Consider the following 23,250-nt stretch of genomic DNA (forward strand, 5'->3'; position numbering starts at 1 on the left):
CAGCAAAAGTCCTGAGAGGGAAGTTCATAGCACTACAGGCCTACCTCAAAAAATAAGAAAAATTCACAATAAACTATTTAACCCTACAACTTAAAAAACTAGAAAGAGAACAAGAAAAGCCCAGAGTAAGTAGAATGAAGGAAATAATAGATTAGAGAAGAAATAAATGACATAGAGACTATTCTATATAATAAAGAGGTAATATGCAAATTAACCCTCACACCCTCACAAGATGGCTGATTACAACCAGGCTGCCAGGGGGGTTAGTGAGGGATGACCAATCGACTGAACAAGCAGGCTGTGTGGGGAAGCCAGGCCAGCAGGGGGGTTAGTGAGGGATGACCAAACAACTGAACAGCATGCTGCATGGGGTGACCAGGCTGGCAAGGGTGTTGGGTGTTAGTGAGACCGACCAAATGACTGAGCATCAGGCTATGAGGGGCTACAAGGCCAGTGGCGGGGGGGCAGTTGGGGGCAACCAGGTCAGCATGGGGGGCAGTAAGAGGTGACCAGGCCAGTGGGGGGGGGGCGGTTAGGGTGGACCAGTCTGGCAGGGGGACAGTGCAGTTGGGGGTAACCAGGCTGGCAGGGGCAGCAGTTAGGGGTGACCAAACAGGCAGGCAGGTGAGTGATTAGGAGCCAGTGGTCCAGGATTGTGAGATGGATGTCCAAATGCCGGTTTAGGCCCGATCCCCGGGGTCAGGCCTAAACCATTATTCGGACATCCCCCAAGGGGTCCCGGATTTGAGATAGTGCAGGCTGGGCTGAGGTGACCCGCCCCCTCCCCCCGGTGCATGAATTTCGTGCACTGGGCCTCTAGTATATATACAAAAGATCAATGAAACCAAAAGCTAGTTCTTTGAAAAGCTAAAGAAGATTGATGAACCATTATGCAGATTCATCAAGAAACAAAGAGACATGGACCCAAACCAATAAAATCAGAAAAGAAAGCGGTGAAGTAACCGTTGACACCACAGAAATACAAAGGATTGTAAGAACACACTATGAACAACCATATACAAATAAACTGGACAATGTGGACAAAATGGACAAATACCTACAAAAATACAATCTTCCAAAACTGAATCAGGAAGACTCAGAAACCTTGAATAGGCCAATAATGACTGATGAAGTAGAAGTAGTAATTAAAAAAAAAAAACTCTCAGCAAAGAAAACCATGGTCTGGACAACTTCACAGGGGAGTTTTACCGAATATTCAAAGAAGAACTAACACCTATCTTCCTCAAACTATTACAAAAATTCCAAGAGGAAGGAACACTTCAAGTTATTTTTATGAGGCCAGCATTAACCTAATTCCATAACCAAATAAAGACACTACAATATCACTGATGAACATAGATGTTAAAATCCTTAACAAAATATTAGCATATCAGATCCAGCAATATATTAAAAAGGTCATACACCATGACCAAGTGGGATTTATTCCAGGAATGCAAGGCTGGTACAATATTCACAAATTGATAAATGTGATACATACATCACATAAACAAATTTAAAGACAAAAGTCATATGATCATATCAATAGATGAAAGAAAAGCATTAGACAAAATCCAGCACCTTTTTTTTAAATAAAACCTCTCAGTAAAGTGGGAATAGAGGGACCATACCTCAGCATAATAAATGCCACATATGAAAAATCTATAGCCAACATCATACTCAATGGACAGAAATAAAACCACTTTGCCTAAGAACAGGAACAAGACAGGGATTCCTGATTTACTATTCTTATTCAACATAATGTTGAAAGTCCTAGCCATAGCAATAAGACAAGAAGAAAACATAAAAGGCATCCAAATTGGAAAGGGGAAAGTAAAATTCTCATTATTTGCAGATGACATGATATTGTACGTAGAAAACCCCAAAGACTCCACCAAAAGTCAACAAGATTTAATAAATATATTTGGCAATGTAACAGGATACAAAATTAACACCCAGAAATTCATGGCTTTTTTACACATCAAAAATGAATTGTCAGAAAAAGAAACTAAGCAAACAATCCCATTTACTATAGCAGCAAAAAATTAAGATAGTTAGGAATAAACTTAACCAAGGAGATAAGACACTTTACTTGGAAAACTACAAAAAAGAAATAGAAGAAGATATAAACAAGCAGAAGAATATACTGTGTTCATGGATTGGTAGAATTACAATTATTAAAATTCCATGCTACCCAAAGCAATCTATAGATTCAATGCAATCCCTATTAAAATACCAATGACATATTTCACAGACCTAGAAAAAATACTCCAAAAATTTATATGGAACCAAAAACGACCCCAAGTAGCCACAGCAATCTTGAGAAAGAAGAACGAAGTTGGAGGGATCACAATACCAAATATCAACTTATACTACAAAGCCACTGTAATAAAAACAGCATGGTTCTGGGACAAGAACAGACATATAGATCAATGGGACAGAACAGAGCACCCAGAAATCAACCCAAGCCATTATTCTCAATTAATATTTGATAAAGGCTCCATTCCTGTCTACGCCGCCTCTACTTTGCTCTCTTCTGTAGTGCTTCGCTTCCATATTGTCTTCGGTCTTTGCTCCCAGCCGGTATATGCAAATTAACCTCCATCTTGGTTGGGTAATTTGCATATAGTTGCTCTGATTGGCTGGTGGGCGTGGCGAAGTTATGGTCAACTACCATCTTTGTCTTTTATTAGTGTAGGTATAGATATTTTATATTGACAGAAACCTTAAGAGGAGTTTGAAGAGGATAGCAATAAAAATAATGAATTTTTGAATTAACATAAACTTAAAAGATGTAGAAATTTAGACATGAAGATTTAAAGTAAATGGTAGACATGAACTTAAATGATGAATTACTTTTCCTATGTTAATGCCTCAAAGGCATCAAAATTGGGAGCACATTTACATTTATGCAATAAGTAATTCTCTACCCGCTAAAGTGGCTATCTCCAAACTCATTATAATTTTTTTATTTTACTTAAGGGGCGATTACAGCGCATAATGCCTTTACCCAGGGGAGGCTAAATGAATGAATTTAGACACTTGATCTCAGTTTCCTGAAGAAATTTCATTGGATAAATGTGTATGCACTTTAATGCTAGTGTAAAATTACCACCTGAGAGATTTAAAACAAACACATTCATGCTCTTACAGTTCCTGAGGTCAGAAACAGGAAATGGGTCAGTGGGCTAATACCAAGATGTTTGCAGGGCTACATTTCTCCTGGAGGCTACAGGGAAGAGTCTATTTACTTTCCTAGTCCAAGCTTAGATGAGAGTGTAAAATAATCTAAATAAGTTTCTTATAACTAACAAATATTTCACAGGGAGGGACTAACTGACAGCTCTTAACTTGCGATATAAGATGAAATGCCAAATTCTTTTGGCTAATGTGTCATGAAGCCCATTGTGTAACATTCCAAGATTATATCAAAGAAATTTATTTCTCCCCCTTGTTGAAAAAAAAATAGCAATTTTCTGTATCGCTACCACAAGTCAATATTTGGAGATTCAAGTTTTCTAATCCATACTACATCCTCAGTCTTAAATTTGGAAAATTTTTAAGTCAGGGTTAAAGTAAGGTGCTGGGATGTTAGTCCTCTGAAACCCAACAAATGTTATCAGGAAGAACTACTAGACATTGGAATCACTTGAATCCTAAGCTGGTCTTTTGGGAACACAGAATCTCCAGGGAAACATTCCCTTCCGTCCAAACCCACAGGGAAATCAGGTGATTAGAAGTTGGAGTAACAAGACAGAAATATATGTAATGAGCAGACCTAGAGAGCTGTAAATATCTCCTCATCTCCAGTCTCTCAGCATGTGTGACCTTGGGCTGGATGGAACCTGTTGTTGCTTTTGGAATCCTAAGTTTGTCTAGGAGACCTGTGCTTGCCCCCTTCCTGCTGTCTTGTTTGGGCAGAGAGCTTCAGTCTCCATCATCAGCCATCCAGGAATTTGGGCTTTCCCATGGTGACATTCCCCTCAGAATTCTCAATCAGGTGAATCCAGAGGTCCAGTAGCTACTACAGGAAAGGGTCAGAGAGCTTCAAATCACATGTATCTGAGGTCTCTTGATAGGCACCAGCCTATGGTTGTCTGTTTGCCTGACTAACTAATTAATGATTGATTTATGATGCTAAAAGGAGAAGTGAACATTAAAGTAATTGCTGATAATTAACTGAAGGAAGACCAATTAGAGATGGTAATCTGAGGCATAAAGTGATTCATGTAGAAGTAGAATGTGCACACTGAGTTTTGCAACTAAAGGGAGTAGGTAAAGGGAGTAGTGGGTATAGACGGATGTCCAGTCAAATGAGGGCAGTTCTTTATTTTTATCATGGTGTCTATTCAACTATGTTTCCATTGATTAGAAAGATCTAAGTCCAATATATTTCTTGAAATATTACCGTACAATGCTAGTTCATGAGACATACATTTCACAGGACCTTCTTTCACTCCGGTATTTACGTCACATGAAAAACAATGTAATCTAATAAAAGACAAACATGGTAATTAACCATATCTCCGACACACTTCCCATTGGCTAATCAGGGTGATATGCAAATTAACTGCCAACCAAGATGGTGGCAGGCAGCCAGGCAGCTGAAGCGAAAAGGAGGCTTGGTTGCCCCGGTGATGGAGGAAGCCAAGGTTCCCTGCATGCCGCTGCTGGGCTCTGAGCTGCACTCTAAGAAACAATGTTGCAATTGTAGAAGCCAAACAAACCCCAGATACTGCTTTCAGCAGCCGAGGTCTCAAGCTGGAGCCAGCCTCAGAGCTAAAGCTGGCTCTCAGCTCCACTGACAGCCATAGAAGGTAAGTAAATCCCAGAATAATAAGAAAAAAAGAAAAAAAGGAGAGGTTGGGAGCTTCAGTCGCCCACCAGCCTGAAAACGGCCCTCAGCCCCTCACCCAGACTGGCCAGGCACCCCAGTGGGGACGCCCCTCTTAAGGGGTTATGACCAGCTGCAAACAGCCATCAGCCCCTCATCCAGGCACCCAAGCAGGACCCCCACCTTGATCCGGGACACCCTTCAGGGAAAACCAGCCGGCCACCACCCATGCACCAGGCCTCTATCTTATATAGTAAAAGGGTAATACGCAAACTGACCCTAACAGCAGAAAGACTGGGAATGACTGGTCACTATGACACACACTGACCACCAGGGGGCAGATGCTCAATGCAGGAGCTTCCCCCTGGTGGTCAGTGGGCTCTCACATGGGAGGAGCTCTGCTCAGCCACAGGCAAGGCTGATGGCAGCTAGTACAGCGGTGGTGGTGGGAGCCTCTCCTGCCTCCTCAGCAGTGCTAAGGATGTCCGACTGCAGTTTAGGCTTGCTCCCTGCTGGCAACTGGACATCCCTCAAGGGCTGCCGGGCTGCCAGAGGGATGTCTGATTGCCATCTTAGGCCCAATCCCTCGGGGAGCAGGCCTAAGCCAGCAAGGGGTCATCCCCTGAGGGGTCCCAGACTGCGAGAGGACACAGGCCGGGATGAGGGGCCTCCCACCCCCACCGAGTGCACGAATTTTTGTGCACCAGGCCTCTAGTATCTAATAAATAACAGGAGGTATGCTAAATAGCTTAAGTTTGCAATTACTTTATTTTCTGTGACCTAAATATATTTGTGGGTTAGTTATTCATTTGTTTAATCTCTTTTAAGTCATCTGTAAAGTCTTGACGTTTGTGTAGTTGGGTCAGAGTATTTTATTCCTGTTTTGATTGCAATCTTCCAAAAAATGAATTGGTGGTTTCTTTCACCCACTTTGTTGTTGTTGTTATTGAGTACCTTCATGTGTGTATATGTGGGCAATTGTGAGTGTTTATTAATAGTGTGGGCTCAAATCTGTCACTCAGTCATATTGCATTCTCTCCATTGTTTTTCTAAATTTTATTTTATTTTTAAAAAATAATTCTTTATTGTTGAATGTATTACATGTGTCCCCTTTTATCCCCCATTGACCCCTTCCATCCTGCCCCGCTCAGACACCCCGCTCCAGGCCTTCTCTCCCCTGCCCCCTCATTGTCTGTGTCCATGGGTTATGCATATATGCATACAAGGTCTTTGGTTGATTACCTCCCACTCCCCCACCCCCGCAAGCCTTCTCTCTGAGATTTCACATCCTGTTCCATGTTTCCATGTCTCTGGATCCATTCCCTTCATCTGTTTATTTTGTTACTTAGATTCCACATATGAGTGAGATAATCTCCATTGCTTTTGAATTTCTACTTTTCTTACCGAAAAAAATCCAGCTGTTACTTTTATATTCTTCGCTTGTGAATCTTTGCTATCACAAAAATCAAAGTGAATGTTCTTCTATGTATGCAGTGCTAATAAATCACCCTACACACATACTGCCAACTTGTTTCACATCTCCATTGTTCCTTTTGGCCTTCTGTTGATCTATTTACAAAACAGGCATCAGTTTCTATGATCCTCTGGATAGCATCCTCTTTTTTTTCTTACTAAAGATTACCCTTAACTTTCATTACCATATTTGAACCCAATATCTTTATAGAAAAAGAAACTATAGCTTAGATACTGCTTTCCTCCAAATTTAAAATCCATTCTACCTGGCCGGCATGGCTCAGTGGTTGAATATTGACTTATGAATCAGGACGTCACTGTTAGATTCCTTGTCAGTCTGGGTTGCAGGCTTGGTCCCTGGTAGAGAGTATGCAGAGGAAAGTCAATCACTGATTCTTTCTCATCATTGATGTTTCTATCTCTCTCTCTCTCTTCATTCCTCTCTGAAAAAATAAAAATATATTTTTTAAAAAGTCATTCTATAATATTCTGTTACTTCCAAGTTATTGGAAATTTAAGCTGGAATTAGTGGCCCATGTTGATATTAAGTTATTATTATTATCTGTTTTTATATAGATTATTTTGATTCTCATTTAAATTTGTTTTATACATTTTTCTTATAACCACTAACAATCTATTTCATTCCTTTGATAATCTATAATCCATAAATTTTTTAATAAAGTTATATTTTGTGCTTTGAATACATATACACTCATATGCAATTGTACAAATGCATCAATAGCATCCTGTGCCCAGCAGAAATTATCTTTCGTGTTGTACAGTCTTTTTTTCTGTGTCCACTCTTCCTTATTACTGAACAATACATTATGATCTTCCCTCCAATCAACTAATGTGATGCCAATTTATTTTTACCATGTATATAAAATATTTTATGATGTGGCTCTGCTATTCACACTTTGAAAGTGTGAATAACAATTATATAAATCTAGAGGCCCAATGCATGAAATTCATGCATGGGTGCGGTCCCTAGGCCTGGCCTGCAATAGAATCGCAAGCATCTGGCATGGAAGGCAGATCCCAGTTGACCTTTGGGCCCTGAGCAATACCTGAGTCCCAGGGCCCCTGCCTAGCCCCTCCGCCTGAGTCATCTGGCCCCCACCTGGCTCCCTCAGCACCTGGGGGCCTGGCAATAGCCCCACCCCCAGTCACCGCCTCTAGTCACATTCTGCCTGATCATAGGCAGGGCGCTCAGGCCCCACTCACACCTGCCTTGGCCTAGTGCTTCCCGCTCAGTGCTCCGTCATCCTGGCATGGTCCCACTCTTATTGGGGTGCATCGGGGCTGGCAGCACCTCCACTACCACCCGTTGCCAGCACTGTGTCAGCAAGGCCCGCCATGTTTCACGCTGCCCCCTGGTGGTCAGCGCACATTATAGCAAGTGGTCGAACTCCTGGTCAAGGAGACAATTTGCCTATTAGGCTTTTATTATATAGGATTATACAAAAATATTGTGGAGTTGTTACATTAAAATTCTGGTTCTCCACCAGAGGCAATATTGTTCCCCCAGAGGATACTGAGCAATATGCAGAGACATTTTTGTTAGTCATATGGAAGGTGCAGGTAGGTAGAGTCCAGGGATGCACAGGAGAGACCACACCACAGACAATGATCTGGCCCAGAATATCAATAGTGCAGAGATTGACTGAAATAATACATGTACTTGTAATATTTATATCTGTCTTCAGCTTGGTTTCCCAATGTTTTAACACTTATAGTTCTGCCAGAAAAGAAAATAGAGTACCCCTTAGCTACCTGTTTGCAAGTTCCAACCCTGGTCAATGTGACACCTTTTTAAGTTTTCCCCAGGCTGAGAGATGTGGGAGACTTTTTTGTTGTTTACTGAACTTTTTCTAACTTTTATCAAAGATTCATATATTTGATGGTCTTGTTAAGTTGAATATTATTTGTTTATGCCTATTTTTCTTTAATTTTTAGCCTTTGAAATGATTTCTAATCATGATTATGGTGGGGGAGACGGAAGAGTGTAAAGGTGATAGAAGGAGATAAAAGGTGATAGAAGGGGACTTGACTTGGGATGCTAAACACACAATAAAATATACATCTGATGTATGACAGAATTATATACCTGAAAGCTATATAGTTTTGCTAACCAATATTACCCAAATAAATTCCATGAAATTCTATCTAATAATAGAGAAACATGGTAATTAGCCGTACCTCCGCTACTCTTCCCATTTGCTAATCAGGGCGATATGCAAATTAACTGCCAACCAAGATGGGGACCGGCTGCCAGGCAGCTTGAGGCGAATAAGAGGCTTGCTTGCTTCAGTGACACAGGACTCCAACGTTCCCCGCCCGCCTTGCCGGCCTCTGAGCTTACAGTTTAAGAAACATTGTTACAAATATAGAAGCTAAACAAAACCCCAGAAACCTGCTTTCAGCCAGCTGGGCTTCAGCCAGCAGGACTGCAACATTGTTTCAATTATAGAACAAATGCAGATCCCTGCTTTCAGCTAGCCGGGATCTCAGAGCTGGAGTGAGCAGGACCACAACAGTCTTAAAATTTTAGAACACAAACAAACCAGATACCTGCTTTCAGCAGCCGAGGCCTCAGAGCTGGAGCCAAGCCTCAGAGGTAAAGCTGGCACAGAATAAAAAATAAAGAAAAAAAGGACAGGTTGGGAGCTTCAGTAACCCCCCAGCCGGAAAACAGCCCTCAGCCCCTCACCCAGACTGGCCAGGCACCCCAGTGGGGATGCCCACCCTGATCCAGGACACCCTTCAGGGAAAACCAGCCAGCCCCACCCGTGCACCAGGTCTCTATCCTATATAGTAAAAGGGTAATATGCCTCCCAGCACCAGAATCAGTGGAGCAGCGAGACCTCCCATCACTGGGATCAGCGTGACAGGGGGCAGCGACCAAACCCCCTGATCGCCCTGCGGCTCTGTGTGTGACGGGGGGGGGGGGGCACAACCTCCCTATCTGCCCTGCTCTGTTCAAGACAGGGAAAGGCACCCCACCCCTTGATCAGCCCTGCTCTCTGCCTGATAGGGGGGAGCTCCCCAACCCCCTGATCGGCCCTGCTCTGTGTGTGACAGGGTGAGGCACCCCAACCCCCACCCCCACATGGGCCCTTCTCTGTGTGTGACAGGGTAGAGCTATAACCTCCCCATCGGCCCTGCCCTGAGTGTGACAAGGGCTGTGCCCCAACCCTCTGATCCACCCTGCTCTGTGTGTGACATGGGACAGTGCCCCAACTCCCCTATTGGTCCTACTCTGTGTGTGACAGGGGTAAGCTCCGCAAACCCCTGATCGGCCCTGCTCTGTGCGTGACAGGCAGGAGCTCCCCAACCCCCTGATGGGCCGTGCTATGTGTGTGACAGGGTACAGTGCCCCAACCCCCCTGATGGGCCCTGCTCTGTGCCTGACAGGGGGCAGCGACCCAACCCCCTGATTGGCCCTGCTCTGTGCGTGACAGGGGGTGGTGCCACAACCTCCCCATTGGCCCTGCCTTGAATATGACAGGGGGCGGTGCCCCGACCCCCAATAGGCCCTACCCTGAGCGTGACTAGGGGTGGCATTGCAACCTCCCAGTCTGCCCTGCTCTGTGCCCAACCAGGGGCTGCACCTAGGGATTGGGCCTGCCCTCTGCCACCCAGGAGCAGGCCTAAGCCAGCAGGTCATTATCTCCTAAGGGGTCCCAGACTGTGAGAGGGCACAGGCCAGGCTGAAGGTCCCCCTCTCCCCCATGAGTGCACCAATTTTTGTGCACCGGGCCTCTAGTTTAAAAATAAAACTTAATAAAATTATTATTTCTCAATTGACTTTGGGGGATGTTTTGGCCATAAAAATGTTTCACGTTTGTTTAGTTAAATAAGTCTGTCTCATTACTACTAAGTCTCCTGACTTAATTATGATAGTTTGGCCCACTCATACATATTAATGTGCAGTTTTCTATCATTTCACATGAAAAAGATTGGTTACACTTAACAGTGAGCAGGCAATCCCTCTGATTTTTGGTAATGTGACTGAGGGAAGAGAATAACTGCATTTCCTTCCAGGTTGATATATTTCCAGCTTTTATTAAACAATTCAATGTTTCCAAATAAATCAACAAATGACAAGTGCTGGTGAGGATGTGGAGAAAAGGGACCACTAGTACACTGTTGTGGGGAAGGCAGACTGGTGCAGCCATTATAGAAAAAAGTATGGAATTTACTCAAAAAATGAAATACGGAACTGTCATTTGACCCAGTGATCTCACTGCTAGAAATATATCCTAAGATACCAGAAACACCAATAAGAAAGAATGTATGCACGCCTTTGTTCATAGCAGTGCAATTTATAATAGCTAAGGTCTGGAAAAAGTCCAAGTACCCACAGTCGATCAGTGAATAAAAAGCTGTGATACATTTGCACCATAGAATACTAGGCAGCAGTGAAAAAGAAGGATCTCTTACCCTTTGATACAGCATTGGAGGGACTTGAAGAGTATTATGCTATGCAAAATAAGCCAGTCAGAGAAAGACAAGTATCACATGATCTCACTCATATGTGGAATCTAATGAACAAAATAAACTGATGAACAAAATAGATCCAGAGATGTAGAAGCATGCAACAGACTGTCGAATCTCAGAGGGAAGGTAGGTGAGTGGGAAGAGATCAACTAAGGAACTGGTATGCATATATGCAGAACCCATGGACATAGACAATAGGTGCTAAAGGCCTGGGGAGAGAGGGGCGGCAGCGAAGCGGGCTATAAGGGGTCATCCAGAGAAAAAAAAAGGGACATATGTAATACTTTAAACAATAAAGATTTATAAAAAATAAAAAAATCCCATGATAAAGTGATTTTTCTCTTCAGTCATCCTTTAATCATTAAACATGAATAAAATCTTGTGCATAATAGAGAGAATTAATGGATGCAGCTGATAATGATCATTCACCATCCCCTTCATGCTTACGGAGCCTTTAGAAGGGGAGAATCTGTATTATTTAATCAAAAGAGTCACATTATAGACAGCTCTGAAAGTTTTCAAACAGAAACATAGAGATCATTCAATAAAACATAGAAAAACACCAACCAATTTTCCATTATATGTATAAACCCCCTTACAATAGGCATCATTCCCCCATACTCCAATGAATAGATGTACAGCATGAAGAATAAATATTTTCATAGTAATACAGTGTGTGATTTAAAAATTTGGTTCATCATATTGAAATTCATCTGTGATTTTAAGGCGGTAATAAGTCAACCTATTTATTTAAATTTGTCTTTCAGTGAAGAGTCCCTCTTGGAGACATGGATTCGATACTCATTTTGCAAGTGGGGAAGGTAGGGATTGTGAACACTAAACAAAAAACCCAGAATCTTAACAAGGAGAATAAAACCCAGTGATCTGCTATTAAACACACTTTTATGTTAGCGTCTACATTATCAGGAAGAGCAGTTAAAATAGTGATATACCAAAGAATGTCAGTCATCAGAGTGAAAAACACAAGTCTCAGCTTTTCCTCTCTTTTCAAATTGTATAAAATGCCATGGTCATTAAGAGTATATTTTTCCATAGGAGTCGTGTAACTCAGGATGATTATTTTAGTAAAAAAATATATTTGCTAAGATATATGTCATTTGAGAAATATCCATGTTGTCTCATTAGGTAAATGAAATTTTCCAAATATATCTGGTCCATGATGGAAATAAATTTGAGAAAGTAGAAAAACAACAAAGAGAATAGTTGTTGAATATCTGAGAGTGCAGACAACTTAATTGAGTTACATAAATTGCATAGAGAAGATGAGGTCAAAGAAATAGAAATTCCAGGAAATAAAAGGAAAGAGCAAGTTCTACTTCGGTAGCCTGACCATCATCACACTGTCTGACTCTGCAAACATGGGCACATCTGCAGTCTTAGGACAACTGACCAGTTTGTAGTTTTCTTCACAAAGAATGTTTTCAGAGCCTGTTTGATGTCTTTGTTCCTGAGACTGTAGATGAAGGGGTTCAGCATGGGTGTGACCACGGTGTACAACACCGAGGCTGTTCCAGCTGAGTGTGAGCTCTGGGTAGCAGCGGAGCTAAGGTACACTCCTAGGATCGTACCATAAAATAATAAGACAACCGAGAGGTGAGACGCACAGGTAGAAAATGCTTTGTACTTCCCCTGAGCTGATGACATTCCATGTATGCAGGACACTATCTTAGAATATGAGTAAAGGATCCCAACGAAAGGACCACCGACAACCAGGACAGCTCCAAAATACATTGCCATGTTATTAGGAAAGGTGTCAGAACAGGCCAGTTTGATCAACTGATTGAGTTCACAGAAAAAGTGAGGGATTTCCACGTCCATGCAGAAGGATAGTCGTAATGCCATTAAGGAATGTAGAAAGGCATGCAGGACATTTATGATCCAGCATATCAGCACCAGCAGTCCACAGAGCTGAGGGTTCATGATGACCGTGTAGTGCAGGGGGTGGCAGATGGCCACAAACCGATCATAGGCCATCACGGTCAAGAGGAAAACATCCAACCCAGCAAAAAGTATGAAAAGATATGTCTCGGTGATGCAGCCTGCATAGGTGATGGCTTTGTTCTGTGTCTGGATGTTCACCAGCATCTTTGGGATGGTGGTGGAGGTGACACAGATGTCTAGCAAGGACAGATTGAAGAGGAAGAAGTACATGGGTGTGTGGAGGTGGTAGTCTGAGCTGACGGCCAGGATGATGAGCAGGTTTCCAACCACAGTGATCAGGTACATGGAGAGGAAAAGCCCAAATATGAGAGGTTGTAGTTCTGGTTTCTCTGAAAATCCCAGAAGAAAAAAATTTGAAATTTGTGTAAGATTCACTGGCTCCATGTGTTGGAGGTGACTACAAAGAAAGATTAAAATAACATGAATAAATTTCACACAGTTTTGCATTGCTCATGTACTTGAAATGCTACAATTCATATTTTATAGACCAGACATTAATTTTAATATTTTGTTTATGGATATGGTCCCCTGTAGGGAATATCCAGTGCCACCCCTGATACGGAGTGTTTGTCCCAATCACCTGTGCCTCTGAGGGGATCATGTATTCTACAGTTTTATTGAGAATTTCCTCATGTTTCTCAGGAATGTAAATTGAGTGCTGACCATGTTTAGGCACTGTCCAGGTTGTGAGAAAAGGGTGCTGAAGAACAAGTTTCTATAATCCAATGAGGGAGAAAGAATGTAGAAGCAAATAATAAAACGATAAGTTACTTTAGGTGGTGGCAGTGGTATGAACAAAAGGAAAACACATCTAAAGGAGAGCGTGAGTAGGGACTTCTGTTTTTCATGGGTGTGTAAGTAGATCTGCAAACAAGGTGACTTTTGAACAGAGACCTCCAAAGTGAGCAGGAGAAAATCTGAGACGTCCTAAATTAAATAGCAGTTGGGCCAGAGTGGGAGAGAAATAGACAACAGTCATCAACTAGGCAAAAGCTGTGGCCCACTTACAAAAGGCTGCTCACATTCCTGAATGTATGTTGGAATTTGAATCAACTTCTGTAGTGACCACTAGATGCCCCTGAATCCTGCACATGCATGAGCTTTCAGAACTGTTGCCTGTAACCAATTAAAAGTAGTAAATATTTCTTCTTTGGTACCTGTCCTAGAACTGCTGCACTTTACCTTCTCTTGATGCCCCCACCGCTATCAGTAGCCAATGAAAATTCTTTCAATAAAGTACCTTTTTCTTCCCCAAAATATAAAGTGTAAAGAGCCGTCAACTCCAGGTCAGTGGACATGACATTTCTACCCCGCTCTGCTGCTTGTGGTTTAGACTTCATGCCCAATCACCTGGTCCTTTTCTGGCTGGAATTTGGCTCAATAAACCTTTGTTTTAAAGGAAGATTTTGGCCCTCAAAATTTTTTAACTCAAGAGAGGAAGAGATATCTAAGACGATGTGGGAAAGTGTGAGCCCGTGAAAAGGCCCAGAGGAAGGTGCTTCTTTCAAATGTTCAAGTCAGAAAAATGAAGCCAGTTTAGAAGATGAATGAACAGGAGGGAGCGTGATGAGAAGTGGTGGCTGACACATTGAGGAGTGAGGTGGCCTCTCTGCCACTGCACTGCTGAAACCTCAGGCACAGGGACTTTCACACCCCCACAGCCTCTTATGCTCTATTATTCTTACTGCAAAGGTGTCCTGTGAATGGAAACAGATCCCCTCCTTAGAACCTGGTCTTGATTGCGTTCGAGCCTCATATTGTAAGAACCACCCTGGAGTGTATGAGTGCATCTACCAGTGGTCTGAGGACTGCTCTCATCCACAAATCACACCCACCACCACCACCACCACCACCACCACCACCACCATGTTTGTCTCAGCCCCAGCCATACTGATGATGCTAGGAATGGATAGAACACAAGCTGACCCAATCAGTGATCTTTCACTTGTCAGATGTAGAAATGTTTCTGGAAATTCCAATTCTTAAGCCTTCCATGGACATATGAATTTGAGGTTCCGTATTTGATGGTCATTTTCTGCCCTGTTTTTAAAAAACATAAAGAAATCTGTTCAATGAATGGATAGGAGAGATTGGGGGAGGGGGATGAGCAGGAATAGAGATTTAATAAGCTCAAGTGATCCCCAAGATACTGTGAGGAAGAAAATCGTCTTGGTTCTGGCAGATAAATACAGTAAAAGATTAGTTTTCTGTACATTTTCCATTGTCATTTGACCAATTTGTTTTTATGTGGCCCAATAGTGGGTGAGGTTAGCCCCCTTCTCCCTTTCCTTATGTGGCACCAATTCTATCTTATTTGGGGGCTTTGGGTTTTCATCTCTTTTTTGACACACCCAGGGTGCACCACTCTGTTCCTGGTTCAGGTCTTCATCCAACCTGCAAACACCTCCCCAGACCATGCTTCACAGATCCTGCCCACACCATGACAGTTCTACCTATTTATATGGAATAGCTTTCTTCATATGTTTCTTCCTGAGGACATTATTTTTAACACATTTATTTCATTGTTTTATGTCCTTGTTGTTTTATGGCATGGCCCAAAAGAGAAGAAATTACACCTGCTTTGTGCACATAAATTTTTCACAAAGATAAGTCATTAGATGTGCACTTACATAGAAACAAAATAAAAACTGTGAAAAGTGACAAAATGAAAAAATGATGAAGGGATAATGTTCCAGGTTAAAATGAGTAGCTTCAAAACAACAATAGTAAGCAAAATGGAATGGAGGATTAAATACTAACTGAAACATGATATGAAATGGCCATAATTTAATAAATCACTTTAGGCTAACAATTAAATTGTAAAGACTTAGAGCTAAAAGAGCATAATGTTCTGAGAAGGTGCTGAGTTAACTGTTCTTCCCATTAATCTGGAATTAGGTCTCCATGTATATGAACATTTACCATATAGGAAGGTTACAATCCAATTTTGTTGAAAAAGATTGAATTGTGACATGAGAGCTGGCATAAATGGCTATCGATCTGCAAGAATATGAAATTGATCCTCACCCTCAGACATCTGACAGTACCAGAGAATTCAAACTCGGAGTAAGAGTAACCAATACATTTGTTATGAACATTAGAAACTACATATAAAATTTACAGGTGGGCAAAGCCATCTCAAATAAATAAAAAAACTCAGTAGTGAGAAAATAGTCTATTGAAATAAAATTTTAAAAATTTATGGTAAAAAGTATCCTACAGAAGTCAACTGAGTATCAATGATCTATAGAAACTATTTGAAATGCTATACAAAAATGGGAATGAAACACATGGGCATATATTAATAATAGGTAAATCAAAATGGTGATCTAAGAAATGAAGTTTGCTAGAACTGTGTAATAGTTTGAAAAAACAAGAAGAAACGACTTTTGCACACATTAGAGGAGGAAAACTTGGAAGAGCAGTCATGTTGATTGAGGTTGGGACTTTCGAACTGGTAGTAAAAGGGGCTCCTCTAATTTTATTGGTAGAAAATAAAGTGTTACAATTTTAGAGAACAACCTGACGTCAGCTATAAATATTACAAATAATGATGTAATTTAATTCAGAGTTTCCCAGCCTCAGCACTGTTGGCACTCTGGGACAGATCCTTCTCTATGGTGAGGTCTGTCCTGTGAATTAAAAGTTGTTTAGAGCACCCCTCCCTCCAGCCACTCCTCCCCAGTGTGACATTCACAAATCACCCTGGACATACCTCAGTGTCTCATAGGGGACAAAATCACCCCTGATCAGAAAAACATTTTGAAATTAATAATTTAAACATGTTATAGCATTGACATGACAGCAATTTAATGATGAAGAGTGTGAAAGACCATTAAAAGCAGCCGTGGGCAAACTACAGCCCGCGGGCCGGATCCGGCCCATTTGAAATGAATAAAACTAAAAAAAAAAAAAAAAAAAGACCATACCCTTTTATGTAATGATGTTTTTTTGAATTTATATTAGTTCACACAAACACTCCATCCATGCTTTTGTTCTGGCCCTCCGGTCCAGTTTAAGAACCCATTGTGGCCCTCGAGTCAAAAAGTTTGCCCATCCCTGATTGAAAGTGTGGGTAGCCGTTATCCTATGAACTCTTCTGTAGCCATTGAAATAAATCTAATGATCAAGCAAGCAAACAAACACAATAATCTCTTGCCTCTGGACTAAGTAGAATGGACTCTCAGGTGACAACAGGTAAATGTTCCTGGCTTCCATTCCCTATGACCCTCTCCTGCAGTGTCATGGGGGTTATTGGAATCACCTGGATTAGATCTCTGAGAGGAAGGTCATTGTGGGGATGTCTGAATTCCTCCCCAAATGGTTGATGATAGAGTTTAAAGTTCTGTTTACAGGCAAGACAGCAGGAAGGTGTGAAGCATCAGTCTCCAGCCAGAATTAGGCCTCCAAACAAACAATGACAAATAAACATAACCATGCTTACAGCCTAAGCTTACACAAGCTGAGAGACTGGAGCAGAGGAGTTATTTATAAATCCCTGTACCTCCAAGCACACAATTCCTCTGGGAAATAATGTTCTGGACAGAAAGGAAAAATTTTCCAGATTCACTGTTTCCAACAGACCAGGTTACAAGTCAGGTGAATTCAGTTTTTTCCCCCCTTTACTCCTTCTCCATGAACTCTCCCCTCATCCAGATCTCTAATCTCCTAGCATCCCATCTCTACTCTGAGTGTGTCCTCCAAATCTGAAGTTGAGGAACCTGTCTGCATTAGGTCTCTTTGTCTTCAGCACTGACTTCTGTTGGGGACACAGTCCTGATAGGTCTGGAATATTCCTGTTTTTATTTTCAACAAGGGGAGAGCTGACTCTTTAGACAATAAACCTTGGGCACTACACTTGTTGGCTCTCTGACATTTTTGCTATAACAATGAGGAATTTTGTACTTCCATCACAAGTTAAGACTGTCCTTTGGTCCCTCGTTATAAAAATGATTGTTAATTCTAAAAAAATTATTCAGATATTTTTATGCACTGTAAACGGAGGCTAACACCCTATAAGGATTGTATGACTTAACTTTTATAGGCAACTTACCCATGAGAAAGCACATTTATGAGCTCCATTCTCCATTGCAGAAGTGGGACTTGGAGAAATTTAGTGATCTGCCCAAAGTTAATATCCAAGTAAGTGATGGGCCTTCATTTTAATTATGTCAGATGCTTCTAGGGCAGTGTCCATCTACCAGAAATGATTTCTCCCTGAGCTGTTAGGCAATGTCTGAATGGAGGACAATAAATACCTGTGATCCACAGGAAAGCACTGATACATGGAATTATTATTCTGTCCCCAATATTAGCAGTGGCAAGGTGAGAACACCTGTTCTAGGCCAGCACCTCTCCACTTCATAGTGCATACAAGTCACTAAAGTTCATAGTGCAAATGCAGATTCTGATTTGGCTCAGATGAATCCAGGGACTGCATTTCTGACAAGCTCCCAGGTGGTGTTGATGCTGCAGGCCCTCTTGGTCTGTGGACCACAGTGTGAGTAGCTAGGCTGTGGCTCTGTGTCAGAGTCAGCTGTAAATGGTTCTAGATGGTCTCAAACAAAAATCATCTTCACATATAACTTGGAAGGAATAGTGTATTCACTTATTCTAGAGGTTGTGGTAAATATAAGGACCCTCCAGTGATACAAATAATGCATTTCTGAAAAGGAATTTGTAGCAGGCAGAGTAAGGACCTCCTAAATATGAACACATCATACCCCAGTAACTTGGAATATGATATTTTTATGAAAAGGGGAGGATTGGGGTAGCAGATGGAATAGGCTTGTTAATCAGCTGAATTTAAGATAGAGGATGAGCCAGGCTCATCCAGGTGGGACTAAGGTAAGCATAGTGGTTCTGTTAATGTTGAAGAGAGAGACAAAAGATTTGGTCTCAGAAAGATTTTGAAAATGCTACCCAGCTGGCTTGAAGATGGAGGAAGGAACGTGAGCCAAGCAATGCAGGCAGCCAGCCACACAGACAATCATTAGAAAGAAACAGATCCTCCCCTGAGCCTGAAGGAGCCCAGCCCTGCACACACCTTGATATTAGCCACCGAGACTCATTTCAAGCTGCTGACATCCAGCCTGTAAGAGCATAGGTTTGTTTCTTTTAAGCAACTACTGTGGGAATACTTTACAGCAGCTACAGGATTCAATGCAGACATTTATTCTATAAAACTTGCTTGACAGAACCTTCCCTTGGGTCAGGGCATTTCATGTTAAACACAGGCATGAAGTAGAAAAGGAATTTTAAGTAGATTTGGGGCTATTCCCCTCCCCCTTTTGCTGGTACAGTGAGGACCTCGCTGCATAAACTGACTGTGCTGCCTCTGTGGCATTAAGAGTTAAGGTAGAAGGGGTGACCTTTATTTCTCCATCTATATAACTACAGTGACTTTTTTTTCTCAGCACCCTATATCTTTGCCTAGGAAGTTTGTCAGTCCTCAACTTACATTCCCCGAATGCATGCTAGAATTTCTCATTACAAGTAGAGACCACTGAGGGAAGAGGCTGAGTGTGGGGTAGGAATTCCTGTCAATTGTTCCAACAGAGACAGTCAATGGGTAACAAATCCAAGAATATATGCAGCCTTGCCAATAATAAAGTAATTAATTCAAACTAAAACTATTTAGTATCCTCTTCAGGCTTATTAAATACTTTTTCATGTGAATACCCAGGATGAAAGAAGATGCTAAAATGAATGTCTCACAAATTGCTATTGAAATGGGCCAACTCCTTGTATTTTCAAGAAATACAAAACATGCTCAAATGCACACCATTTTTGAAATTTCATACAAACACTCTCACTCCACTGCATTGTTCTTCCAACAGAATTTTCTATTACCTTCTTCCCCCAAAACAAATCTAAGATATGTTTTCATTTTACTGCAATCATTTTATGCATCTCACTCATTGCACAGTGTTATCCCTGCTGGACTCCCATTCCCAGCATTTAATTGTCAATATGGTCCTCGTAGTGCAGATTCAAACACACACACATCTTTCTTATTCTGTTAACTAAATTAATTACCAATTGGTTACTAACCAAGAATACAGACACAAAGATATCTTGTCTCTGAAACAGGCTGTTTGGACTCCTATGTGACCCCAGTAAAAGTTCTGAGGTTCCATCCTCTGTGACCCTCTCTTGGTGTATCTGCTGGGCTCCCAGACTCACCTGGATGGGGTCTCTGAGAAGAAGGTCTCCGTGTGAATTGCTCCCTGGATGGTTGATGACAAGACTGAAGCTTTGCCACACAGGAGACAGCAGGAAGGAGTGAAGCATCAGTTCCTGAGCCAGCTTAGGAATCAAAAGCAACAGCCATGTGCTGTCCCCCAGTGTTGTACAAACTGAGGACTGCACAGGGGAGATATTACAGCTCTCTCTATACCTGACCATCAGACACATTTCCCTTGTGTTATTCCAACCTCTAAGCACATGATCTCCCTCTGGGCCTCTGGAATAAGCAAAAAGGAAATTTTTCCTAATGGTTCACTCATCCCAAGAGACCAGGCTGGAAATCAAGTGAGCTGTTTTTATGACTTCTTCTCTTGAGCTCCCCTGTTTCCCAGAGGTCTAACCTTACCCATTCCTGACTTCATGTTTTCTTCAAAGTCTAATTTGGGGTGGGACACTGATCTTATATCTCTGGAAAATTGCTATTCTCCTCCTCAACCAGGCAGAACTGCATTCCTTTGATATGCAATACTGTGTACCTCCCTGTTTGGCTTCCTGACACATTTGTCAAAATAACTGGGGATTTTATACTTACATCACAGGTTAAAGGCTAACATTTAGTGCTTCATAAAATATTAAGAACTAGAGGCCCTGTACATGAAAATTTGGGCGCTCAGGGCGGGGGGTACCTCAACCCAATCTGCACCCTCTCACAGTCTGTGATCCCTCAGGGGATGTCCACCTGATGGCTTAGGCCCAATCCCTCTGGTTGAGAAGCAGTGCCCCACAATGAAAGCTTTTAGAATTCCAATTTGACAGAATTTTAATTTGCTAGAATGTCTCTGTGCATATGAGTCACCCAGGAGTCTAGTTTAAATGCAGAATCTGAATTATCAGATCCTGATGGGCTTGAGATTCTGAGAAACAATGTGCTGTGTGATGCTGATGCTTCAGGTTCTGGTCTGTAGACCACTCTGAACAGCAATGCTGTGGCTCTGTGTTAGAGTCATAGTTGCATGTAAAATTTTGAACAAGTAGGGTTTTCACTCATTCTGGAGGCTATTATAAATTTATTATTCACTTATCTACACTAATAAAAGAGAAACATGCAAATTGGTGTCACTCTGCTACCCTTCCCATTGGCTAATCAGGGAGATATGCAAATTAACTGCCAGCCAAGATGGTGGCTGGCAGTCAGGCAGCTAATGCAAACAGGGAGTCTTGCTTGCTTCAGTGACGGAGGACTCCAACGTTCCCCACCTGACTTGCCGACCTCTCAGCTGCAACTCTAAGCAACTATGTTGCAAATATAGAAGCTAAACAAAACCCCAGAAACCTGCTTTACTCAGCCGGGCTTCAGCCAGCCGTACCACAACATTGTATCAAATACAGAAGGTAAACAAAGGCCAGAAACCTGCTTTCAGCAGCCGAGGCCTCAGAGCTAAAGCTGGCCCAGAATAAAAAAAAAAAGAAAGAAAGAAAAAAGGAGCGGTTGGGAGCTTCAGTCACCCGCCAGCCTGAAAACGGCCCTCAGCCCCTCAGCCAGACTGGCCAGGCACTCCAGTGGGGACCCCCACCCTGATCCAGGACACCTTTCAGGGAAAACCAGCCAGGCCCCACCCGTGCACCAGGCCTCTATTCTATATAGTAAAAGGGTAATATGCTCCCAGCACCGGGGTCAGCGGAGCCGTGAGGCCTCCCAGCACCGGGATCAGCGTGACAGGGGGCAGCGCCCAAACCCCCTGATCGCCCTGCAGCTTTGTGTGTGACAGGGTGCAGCACCCCAACCCCCCCCCCCCCCCCCGCCCCACGGGCTCTGCTCTGTGTGTGACGGGGTAGAGCCATAACCTCCCCATCGGCCCTGCCCTGAGTGTGACAGTGGCGGCGCCCCAACCCCCTGATCGGCCCTGCTCTGTGGGTGATAGAGGGCGGTGCCCCAACCCCCTGATCCGCCCTGCTCTGTGTGTGACAGCGGGTGGTGCCCCAAACCCCCTGATGGGCCCTGCTCTGTGAGTGACAGTGGGGAGCTCCTCAACCCCCTGATGGGCCCTGCTCTGTGAGTGACAGGGGGCAGCGCCCCAACCCCCTGATCAGCCCTGTTCTGTGCATGACAGGGGTTGGCACCGCAATTTCCCTATCGACCCTGCCTTCAGTGTGACAGGGGGTGGTGCCCCAACCCCCCAATTGGCCCTGCTCTGAGCCCGACCAGGGGCTACACCTAGGGATTGGGCCTGCCCTCTGCCACCCGGGAGCAGGCCTAAGCCAGCAGGTCGTTATCTCCTGAGGGGTCCCAGACTGTGAGAGGGCACAGGCTGGGCTGAGCGACCCCCTCTCCCCCCCGAGTGCACAAATTTTTGTGCACCGGGCCTCTAGTCCTATATAATAAAAGACTAATATGCAACATGTCCCCTTAGGCAGGAGTTAGACTTAGTGGGATTTCAACTGACTGGGAGCTTGACTGCTTGCTATCACATGCGCTGACCACCAGAGGACAGTGTGGACCAAAGGAGGCCCTGGCCAGTGGCCGGGGAAGGGAGACCCTGGCTGGCAGCCAGCTGTTGTTAGAAACCCTACCCATGCTCAAATTTGTGCACTGGTCCTCTAGTTTCATATAAGGATTTGTGAATGACATTATATAATAACTTCCTAAAGAATGCCTTCTTCAATTATTTTATACTACAGGCCCGGTGTACGAAATTGTGAATGGTACAGTCCCTACGACTGGCAGGGAATCGAAGCCGAGCATCTGGCATGGAAGGGCAGGTCCCAGCTGACCTCCTGGCCCTTGGCAGCACCTGGGCCCCCGCACCCCTATGCGCCCCCTCTGCCTGAATCTCGGCCCCTGAGTCCCCACAAAGAGATGCAGTGAGCATGGCCAGACGCCGTGGGCCGGGGCTCAGTGTGGGCCTCTGGGCTGACTAGCGGTGCTGCACAGAAGCTGGGTGGGCAGCGTGCTCTCTCCGAGCTGTCCTCGCAGACTGGCTCCTGTGCAAACCCACAGGGAGCCCTACTGGCCCCTGTGGTCCCAGCGGCGGTGGTCCAGCTCACCCGCGAGAGGTTGCGTGGGTGCGGGGTAGGCTCCTTGTGAGCGCCCAGCACCTGAGGGTGGGGACTTCCCCTGTACGTGAGTTCTGGCATCCTGGGGGAGGTTAGTGGGGCGGGGGTAGTGAGAGCAAGCTCATCGGACACCCCACATCCTCACTGCACCTCCATTCCTGTCACCCCTGCCCCCAGGTAGCCAGCGAGAGGTTATAGTGCGTCACCCATGCCTGACATGGTCCACACCACCCCCTGGTGGT

The 23,250-nt window shown here is 43.4% G+C and overlaps 1 protein-coding gene and 1 pseudogene across 1 annotated transcript; one reads left to right on the forward strand and one right to left on the reverse strand.

Annotated features, from left to right (window-relative positions):
- Window positions 1-23,250, forward strand: part of LOC132234517 (adhesion G protein-coupled receptor E2-like) — a 674,172-nt pseudogene that overhangs the window by 332,193 nt on the left and 318,729 nt on the right.
- On the reverse strand, window positions 12,161-13,844 carry LOC132234402 (putative olfactory receptor 7A2). Its single transcript, XM_059695393.1, has 2 exons — window positions 13,789-13,844; window positions 12,161-13,163 (listed from the first exon to the last, which is right to left on the reverse strand). The coding sequence occupies exon 2, from the start codon at window positions 13,148-13,150 to the stop codon at window positions 12,161-12,163; it is 990 nt and encodes a 329-aa protein (XP_059551376.1). The 5' UTR covers window positions 13,151-13,163; window positions 13,789-13,844.

The sequence above is a fragment of the Myotis daubentonii genome, chromosome 5 (genome assembly GCF_963259705.1).
Source record: "Myotis daubentonii chromosome 5, mMyoDau2.1, whole genome shotgun sequence".
Taxonomy (NCBI): Eukaryota; Metazoa; Chordata; class Mammalia; order Chiroptera; family Vespertilionidae; genus Myotis; species Myotis daubentonii.

Coding starts and splice junctions, on each gene's coding strand:
- LOC132234402 (XM_059695393.1), bottom strand. CDS start 13,150: ATGGAGCCAGTGAATCTTACACAAATTTCAAATTTTTTTCTTCTGGGA.